This window comes from Labrus bergylta, chromosome 1 (assembly GCF_963930695.1).
Source record: "Labrus bergylta chromosome 1, fLabBer1.1, whole genome shotgun sequence".
NCBI classification, from domain to species: Eukaryota; Metazoa; Chordata; class Actinopteri; order Labriformes; family Labridae; genus Labrus; species Labrus bergylta.
This window is the reverse complement of record NC_089195.1, coordinates 30,928,040-30,938,039: the sequence shown is the minus strand read 5'-3', so window position 1 is coordinate 30,938,039 and position 10,000 is coordinate 30,928,040. Positions and strand designations below refer to the sequence as shown.

Genomic DNA, 10,000 nt, shown 5'->3' with positions numbered 1-10,000 from the left:
GATTGTCGGAAACACTGTGTTTTTTCACTTTGTTTTCCGAACCAAATGGTGCCAATGCATAAGTGCAAAAACCTGCATTCAATACCTGTTAAAATATAATTTAAATATAATTAAAATAACTTTGCAGCATAAGGAGGCTTCCTTGTCTTACTCTGCATTTATTAAAAGTAAGGTCGAGATAGTATTTCCAATATGGCAACCACCAACGCTGGGCTTCAAAACGCCTCTTCAGAAACAAATGGAAGACGTCACTGAGACGACATCCGTGTTTTATACAGTCTATGAAGAATCCCCGTTAGGTCCCGTATTAAAATGCCTCAAAAAATGTTTTAAAAATGTATTGTAACTCATTCGTTTCAATTGAATTTAGCCTCAGAGCTTTTCATAAATATGCATAGTTAGCTATATGGCTGAGTTGACTGACAGCTGGGGAAAGATGTAGCTGTTTACCTGGAGGCTTAAAGCCCACCTCGGCTCCACCTATTTGCCTGAGAAGTTAGGTTGAGATAGCATTTCCAATATGGCAGCTTTCATTGTTGGGCTTCAAAACAGACAACCTCTTCAGAAACCAATTGGTGACCTCACTGAGACTACGTCCATGTTTTATACAGTCTACGATCTGATCCGTGAAAAAAAGACTGTAGAAATGATTGAGAAGACGTCGACCTGAATGTTAGTGAACGAGTATTGAAGTGTTGGAGCTTGTAGTCTTCCATCACTGTAAACAAAATGACGGAGCCGTTTGGCCGTGCACAGTATGCGTATGCATGTGTGTGCTTATCCACTCCTGCCTCGCTCTGATTGTTTGCAGAAGCGGCGGATTAATTAGTTTTTGTTTACATGTATACCCTCCCAAACTCATCTGATATGCATCCAAGCTAATTAGCTGCTAGCGCTTAAAAGAGGACATAATATTATCATATTAGCTCTTTGGCTGAGCACCCATTTCATGTGTGATATACTGTATCGCTGTCCCAAAATAAACAGGTAGGATTAGCTCTGATTCCAGAGGCCGACTGCAGCTTTTTGTAACGTGCCATCGACACTTCCATGAGTCATCATCTACAGTGTCTCTTTTATCTAGGACGCTTACCCCGCTAACCGCTGCACACAAACACACCGTTTACTTCTCATTGTGTTTATGCTGTTGTCTTCCCTCCTGCCTCCCGCTCGTTCTCGTCCCTCTAACCCCGAGTAGAAGGGGCAGGGAGAAAGTCGAACGGTTGACGTGTGAATGCCAATAAACGGATGCCTCTCTCTCTCTTCCTCCTTGCCCTTGCAATTCCCTACTGGAAACCCCCCTCTTGCTTGTATAATGGCACCTGTGTTCCTTTTTTTCTTTTCTTTTTTTCCTCTCCTCTTCCATCCACCTTCCTCAAGAGAGAAACACGCTGAAAGGAAAAAAAAAAAATGTGAGGGATGGGAGCGCGTTTGCAAGAAGAAAAAGGCGGTTTACAGTCGGAGCAGGAGAAAGAGAAAATAAAGAGACAGAGAGGAGTGTGAGATGTGTGTGTTTGATAGCACCTGTATTCGCTTTTCCGCCTCCCTTGTTCCCAGCGGATGCCTGTCACCATGGACTCACTGGACTGTTTTATCGCTCTCCCATGGCTCTCCCCTTCTTCTCCCCCTCTCTTCTCATCGGCTCTCTCTTTTTCTCTCTGTTTCTGTATCTCTCCCTGGGTCTTTTAAAGGATGTGTGTGTGTGTGTGTGTGTGTGTGTGTGTGTCTGTGTGTGTGTGTACGTGTGGTGTTCATGACTGAAAATGAGAAGGTGAATTCTTAGGAGCATAAAGGAATGTGAGCCGGAGACAAAATAAGTATTGTTTCACTGAGAACATTTCATCTACGCGAGCCAACTCTCCTCGCTTTGGTAATATTTTTGGATTCTGCACGGCTGGATGTGACCCAGCGGACATTATCTGATAAAACTCTAATTTCTTCTCAATCCCTCTAGCACAAGTTTTCCAACTTAAGATAAGACTGTTGCTTTAAAAAAAAGAAAAAGAAAAAAAAGAACCAGGTTTGGAGGGTGTAGACATTTGATGATTGCGATCAGCTAATTAGCTTAGCTTTTTTCTTTTTTTTTCTTTTTTAAGGATATCTGTGATGGATTTTCTATCAAAACATGATTTTAAAAAGCACTTTTTGAACAGAAAAAAAGGTGCTAATGAACATATTGGGTGGCCTACAACTTTTGGAAATGCTCTTTTATTTTTTTTTACAGCTTCAGTGTTTTTGCCTGTCTGCATGGGAATGCCCGCTAACATTAATTGTTGTCACGATTTATCAACATGATAAATGGAAAGCCACCAGTACATTCTCAGTGTTGCATCCCACTGACTTCTGCCTTTTGCATTAATTTTCCATGTTGGCGTCATCGACTGAGAGCACTTAGCTGTTAGCAGCGTCTTCCTCTCCGTGTGACCTCTTGTCGTTTCTGCTGCCTCAGGCTATGGTGGAGACTGTGAATAATTTGCTGCAGCCGCGAGCCCAAGCGGCCTGGAGAGAGCTGCCCACCAGCGAGCAGCTGCACTCGGCCACTCTGCTCCTCGACACCGTGGAAACCGGCGCTTTTATGCTTGCCGACAACCTCCTCAAGACGGACACTGTGCAGGAGACCACTGACAACATCCGTGAGTACTTTTGATTTTATTTTTGAATTCTTCCCTTCGTTTCCTGTCCTCCAAACTCAGCAAGACCTTAAATCTGTCCAAGAGCATGTTGAGAAACCTTCAACCAAAGCACCGCTGTTGAAGCGTCACAGAGGTCAAGTACTGAAGGCTAACGCTGCTGTGTTGAATTGTGGGATTGAAGGACTGGTTCAGCTCTAATGTGTTGTTGACCTCACCCGTATGCAGTAAGAAGCAGAAGTGACATAATATTGACTGAAGTGTAGTTCTTAGATTTCACCGTTTTTCACTTTTTAGGTCTTGTAAAAAAAAAACATGAGCCCCATCAGGCTTCTACAGAGATCTAAGAATATGATGTAATATCATTGTAAGAGGCTACACGCTGACAGTGGGCATCACTGAACAGTCCGCCCTCAGATCTGTGTTTCATGGTACAAATGAGAGACAAACTCAACTTTCCAACTTCAAAGTGAGTGAAGAAAGAGAGAAGCAGAATCCTTCATGTGTGCAATAAGACAAACAGGTCCTGAACATGTGAACAGACATTGGTAGACATGAGCGCAACTCGTGTAAAAAATGACAATTATTATTTCATGCAGGAATAGTTTGACTGTCTGCAGTTCATTACACATCTGTGTTTAATACCGCTGCTTGATTCTAACTACAAACGGTCTACTAAACCTGGATAGCACTCCATTGTCAAGAAGATCAAACTGTTACTATGACGCGCAGGCTGTTGCTATGGACACGGCTCTGATCACAGACTCTTGACTACTAATTGTAATGATATCAATCTGCAGAAAGAAGTCTGGTTCAATTGTTGTCAGTCTGTTTCGATGGGAGAGGATAACAGCGATGAGAAGAGAGTTAAAATATGCAAAAAAAACAGGGCACTGGTGGCATGGTGGTTGGTGCGCCAGCCCATGTGCAGAGGCTGCGGTCCTTCAGGAAGGTGGTCCGGGTTCGAGTCTGACCTCTTGCTCCTTTCCTGCATGTCATTCCTCAATCTCTCCAACCTTCAAAAAAGAAAACCTGTATGTTATGACAGAAAACTGTCCCAAACTGAAGATCGCACATGAAGTAAACATTTAACGGGATGTGGTTTTTGGATACGGTGACATTTTAAGGACTACTTACTGGTTAAAAAATATCAACAGACTCCGACAGGGACGAGACAGAAAAAAAAAAAATCAATGTGCTGCTCTGATTCATGCCGACCTGTTCACCTCGTCTCACGTCACCATCAGTTAATTGTGAGTTATAACAGATGAGCTCGCTCAAATATCACGCTGCAGAGATAACCTTTAAGCTACTATGGACGCATCTGGAACTGTCCATTCCAACAAAAAATATCTAGATTTTGATTTCAATTATTGACTTTTTGAGTAAAAAAACAATAAGATATGCAGGTTAATACATACTGAGCGTGTTGCTGTAGTGCAGGAATCCCTACAGGGTACGAGGAGACTTCATGTCGGGGTCCTGCTCGCCCTGTTTACATCACGCTCATCAGACATAATCCCTTACATATCTAACAAAAGGAGATTAAATAAACAGAACAAGAACATGAAATACTAAACACTGACCTGTTGAAATCTTGTGTTCATTTGTTTCTCATATTTGCTAGGAGTTCTTAAAGAGAAGAAAAACTCATGGGAGTTATGCAAGAAAGTGAAACTCAAGATTTCCCAGAGGAGATCATTCTCTAAAGGAAACTGAAATCATTTAATCAGTTGTGTGTGCATGACCGAACATTAACAATGACATGAAGGGAAGTCAAAGATGGCCGTGTTGTATTCATGTATCTTCCTCTAAAATCAAAGTTAAACAGAGCAGATAAATAATCTGGTTATTTTGCATGTTTGCAGCTTGATGTATTGACTTTCAATTTGTTCCCGACATGCTGTGAGAAAGAAGAGCAAAATGAGTGAATTCGATAACCAAACCTTCATAATTTGAGGGGATGTATTGAGCCATTTCACCACACTTAGAATAAAAGAGGCACCCTGCAGCTTTCCGTCAATATACCGGTGTGTCTTATCTTAATACAATAACAACGACTCCCTCTGTTAAAGACCTTAAAGCTACTGTGAGGAGTTTTTAACAGTTTTTAACAAAGAGAAATGAATATTGATGCCTCTGTACGACCTACAAAAAGCAATCAAGACCATCGTCATGACGATATACTGTTAATGTAGAGTTATATTGAAGGTCTGTTACTGTATGCCCTGTGTAGGGGAGGCCAAGACTCCAACTTGAATAAAGATCCAACTCCCTCACTTCCAAAGCAGACACGGAGAATATTCACATGTTCACCAGGACGATACAGAGAAATAATATACAGCCACATATTAGGGATAATATGAATAACTAAGAAAAAGTGTTGTCGTCAAGACCACACTAACAGAGACCAACACATACCTGAGACCAGAGTAATCAGAGACATGTAGGGATCGAGATTGAGTCAAGACCATGTCAATGAAAAATCATCGACTTGTTTGCACAACACCAGCAAGAAACTACAAATGACTTAAAGGCTTTATATGTGATTCTTCACTCTTAAATATAATAGAAATCCAGTATATCCTCTGAAAATAACTCTGTGAGTCATGACTGTCTACAATGGGTGTAACACCCGAGTCCCACTGTCTGTGATGTTTTCAGAGTTTTCAGAGTCCTATCTTCAGTTTGTTTACATCGCCAGGACGGCCGGCTGACTCCTCCCCTCTTGTATAAAAGTTGTTTAATTGAGGGACTAAAGAAAAGAAGAATAACATACTGTACTCACTGCTTAACTGTGTTTCTAGATCACGCTCATTTCAGGTAAATTTACATGCAGTGTGAAGATACCAGCATAATAAAGATCGCTAGCATTAGCATGCTAACACAACAATGCAGCGCGAGTTGTTTTGGTTTAATGCTGGAGCTCAAGGGCGACATCTGCTGGATAAAAAAATCGCACATAAAGCCTTTAAAGTTATTCTTTTTTTTTTTAGAAAGAGGCATTTCCTTCTTATCACAGGTATGACGTGTAAAAATAACCCCTCGGTGGTGTTCTTGGTTTAAAATCCAGAGTCAGTCCAGTCTGAGACTTGAGCCTGAACAGCCCTATGTGTGGCTCCACAAACATCTGAATGAAACCAGGAAAGAACAACAGTTTATAACTGGAGCAGCACGTGTGCTATAGAGTCGATGCATTCACAGCTTTTTAAGCGGCCCTGTTCCATTATGTATATCCGGCCTGTAAAGCTGTCAGAGAGAGGTCGAGATGAAGCCGTCGAGGTTGTTGTGAGAGAGGAACTCTGACGGGGTCAAATCCACAGAGACCCATCCTCATCCTGAACAAACTGCAGGGAAAACAAGCGAACCTGGAGGCTTCTAAAGGCAGGGCTGAACCGCTTGCCAGAGACAATAATTTTTATTTATTTATTTCCCCCCCCTCCTCCCTCCACTTGTAGGCGGAATTGACAAAGCAGAACAAAGCTAGTTATTATGGCGTTGTGCACATCACTTTCCTCTCGTCTCCCACTTCCTCCTCCTTCCATCATCTCTCCTCTCATCTTCTCGCACTGATCCCCTCATCATTGGGCCGTGGAATAAGCGCAGAAACACTGGAGAGAAAGGGGGGGGGGGGAGAAACACACTTTTGCTTTTCATGCCTTTAGACGATGATACATCTGTGAGCCGTCGTTTCAAACGCGCCGCGCGGACTCATCGCTAATGTTTCCTTTGATTATCCTCCTGTTTACTCCCCTTTTCATTTGCTATTTGGAGCATTTCCTGCACATGATATCTCCCCAGGATTCACTCATAAGTCAGAGATGAAAAGTGGTGGAGGAGAAGAAGAAGAAGAAGACTGGATGAGTGCATGCTCGAGGGTGATGATGATGATGATGGTGGAATGTCAAATTATGCTCTAAGGGGTTTTTCTTTTGCTCACTTTCACATCAGCAGGCAATGAAATCACAGTTATTTAAGCCGCATAAGAGGAGATAACGTTTCAGACGTCTCCCCGTATCACGCACAGTAGAGACAGGTTCCTCAAAGTCAAACATGACTCGCCTTTATTCTCAAAAAAAAGAAAAAGAAATGTAGATTCCCTGCAAACCGCCATCCCACACACTTTCACCTTACATCATTTAAAAACTTATATCTCGTTAAATTCTTCTTCTCTGTAAGCACTTCATAAATACAGTTACATAAACAGCGATGGAGATATAGGCTGCCACATTTCTGAAGAACTTAAAGCAGGAAATTATCTTTTTGTGGATTTTTTTTTTTTGTCTCTGCATTGCTCTCCTTTCTGTGCCGTTAATCTTCCCTCCCAGCTAATCCAGTGGGCAGATCCACCGTGATTATCTCTTCCTTTTATTCATAACCGGCCCTATACCGCCTCTCATCTCTCTTCTTTTTTTTTTTTTTATCTTCTCCTTCTTCTTCTATCCTCTCTCTCTCTCTCTTTCTCTGTCTCTGTCTCCTCCCTCTCCACTTTCTTCATTGCACTTTTTAAGACCCCCTGTTGTCCTTCAGAGGGAAAGAGAGTGATCGGAATAAATTAGGAGAGTGACGCATTATTTTTTGTTTTTTTTAAGAAGCCGCGGCAGCTACTGTAGGTGATATTATTGTGTTAGATTGTGCGTTCGACTGTGTATCAGGCAGATGAATTAAAAAAGAAACAACGTTATTAATAGAAGCAAAAAAACAAGCGATTTGAAAGGGATAACACAGCGTGCGTGTGTGATAACGATAATGAACAAGTGTGTTTCTTAGGAGGAGGATTTGTCATGACAGGGATGCTTTAATTAGATTAGACTCAGCGTGTTTTTTGATACCCCGCCGCTGTGTGTGGGTGTGGATGTGGATGCGAGCGTTCATGTATGTGCCGGAGTGTGGGTGGGTCGATGTCTCATTTTTTTTTTTTTTGTGTGTATGTGTGCACGGCTGCGCACAGCTTGGACGTTTATTTTGGCTCCGGTACAAGTCAGGAACACTTAACCAGTGTTTTCTCTTCCCTTATGCCAGTATTTGCATATTATCAGTGTCTGTGTTTATGTCTGCTGGCCTCCATTTCCTCCCCGAGACCTCGGTATCTCCCGCCTTTGTGCCCTATCTGTTGTACTCCGCCGGAGAACATAGTCCTCCTTCCACCTATCACCACTCCGGCCCTCTTCCTCTCAACATATCTCATCCCTCCTGCTCCTCTGACTACCCACTTTATTTCCTCTTTTTCTATTTTACCTATTCCGGAAAAAAAAACCCTTCTCCTCGACCTCCTCAACTTCCTTTTCCTTTCACCCTCTTCTCCCACTCCACCTCCTCCTCCGCTCTCATTTCCATCCGAGCATGTCCTTGTGTTGTTTATTTGATCAGGGAGCTGTTTTTTTTCCTCCCATGGAAAAAGCGGCGTCTAAATCACCGAATCGCTCGGAAAGCACAAGATAGCGATACACCAAAGGTATAATTAGTCCTTAATTAGAAACTTTATCTAACACATTACACGGCCGTAATCGGGGATGAGCTAACGAACCTGGATGGAGAAAATTAGATTCCCACAATACAACAGAGAGCGGATTATCTACCTTCGATGTGCCGGACCGGTTGCCTGGAGACATGGTTGCCTTTTTTTTAGTATATAAAAAAAAAATAAAAATCCAAGTTATTTCACTTTGATGCGTGTCAGCTTTTTCATTTTCTTTGTTAAGAGAGAAGCTGGGAAGTGCTGCAGGATTCATGCTCGTGTTCTGCTGCAAAGCACTTACTGAGAAAACACGGTTATTACAAGAGGCTGCAAAACAAACCTGATGCAGCGGGCTGTGCAAAGACTTGACATTAGGCTGTGTGTGTGTGTGTGTGTGTGTGTGTGTTCCTGTGTAACTGTGTGTGTTACTGTGTGTGTTACTGTGTGTGTGTTTCAGAGCTGGAAGTGGCCAGGCTCAGCACGGATGGGAACCTGGCCGACCTGACATTCCCTCAGTCAGAACTACACGGAAACTCCATCCAGCTGTCAGCCAGCACTCTTAAACAGCACGGCAGAAACGGTACAAGAGAAATCTCACACACTCTCTCTTCTCTCCCTCGCTCTCTCTCTCTCTCTCTCTCTCTCTCTCTCTCTCTCTCTCTCTCTCTCTCTCTCTCTCTCTCTCTCTCTCTCTGTATGACATCTACAACCGTTCCTCCTCTCTCTCTCTCTCTCTCTCTCTCTCTCTCCTGAGCCCTCTCCCTCTCTCTCTCTCTCTCTCTCTCTCTCTCTCCTGAGCCCTCTCTCTCTCTCTCTCTGTGACATCTACAACCCTTCCTCCTCTCTCCTCTCTCTCCCTCTCTCTCTCTCTCTCTCTCTCTCTCTCCCTCTCCCTCTCCCTCTCTCTCCCTCTCTCTCTCTCTCTCTCTCCTGAGCCCTCTCCCTCTCTCTCTCTCTCTCTCTCTCTCTCTCTCTCTCTCTCCTGAGCCCTCCCTCTCTCTCTCTCTCTCTCTCCTGAGCCTCTCCCTCTCTCTCTCTCTCTCTCTCCTGAGCCCTCTCCCTCTCTCTCTCCTCTCTCTCTCTCTCTCTGTGACATCTACAACCCTTCTCCTCTCCTCCTCTCTCTCCCTCTCTCTCCTCTCCCTCTCTATCTCTCCCTCCCTCTCTCTCTCTTTCTCTCTCTCTCTTTTTCTCTCTCTCTGTCTAACCCACTTTGCAATACTTCTTCCTCCTCTCTTTCTCTCTCTCTCTCTCCCTCTTTCTCTTTCTCTCTCTCTCTCTTTTTCTCTCTCTCTGTCTAACCCACTTTTCAATACTTCCTCCTCTCTCTCTCTCTCTTTCTCCCGCCCTCTTGTCTATTTCTGTCATCATTGTTTAAGCCAGCAATTATCAAGCGCACCCTCTCCTTTATCCCCGTGCGTCTCCTTCCAGGTGAGATCAGGATGGCCTTTGTCCTGTACAGGAACTTGGGTTCCTACCTGTCCACAGAGAACGCCAGCGTCAGACTGAGCAGCGAGGCGGTCTACCCTAATTACTCTGTGATCGTCAACTCCCCGGTCATCACGGCGTCCATTAACAAAGAGAGCAATAAGGTGTACCTGTCTGAACCCGTGGTCTTCACTGTCAAACACCTGCAGGTAAGAGAGGCGCAAAGGTGACCACTTCTATTCCAACAAACAATAAAGAATCACTTGTGTTGTGAGATAATGGGGGTAGAAATGAAAGGTTAAAGGTTAATGCCTCTGTGATTCTAAATTCTCCTTACGCAGCACATCCAATGAAAAAAAAAAGAAAACAGCAATTAATTCAAACCAGTGAACACGGGTCGTCTGGGTATCCAAAGCTTGAAATACTTAATTCTGCTGAGCTGTATCGCTTCATTATATTATAAATATTAATATTAAAATAAAAT

At 43.3% G+C, this 10,000-nt stretch overlaps 1 protein-coding gene across 1 annotated transcript in view; it reads left to right on the top strand.

Annotated features, from left to right (window-relative positions):
• Positions 1–10,000, top strand: part of adgrl3.1 (adhesion G protein-coupled receptor L3.1) — a 170,052-nt gene that overhangs the window by 105,527 nt on the left and 54,525 nt on the right. The window contains exons 12-14 of the mRNA XM_065959108.1: positions 2,450–2,633; positions 8,546–8,668; positions 9,520–9,725. Coding sequence (XP_065815180.1) covers positions 2,450–2,633; positions 8,546–8,668; positions 9,520–9,725 — 513 coding nt within the window. The remainder of the gene's footprint in view (positions 1–2,449; positions 2,634–8,545; positions 8,669–9,519; positions 9,726–10,000) is intronic.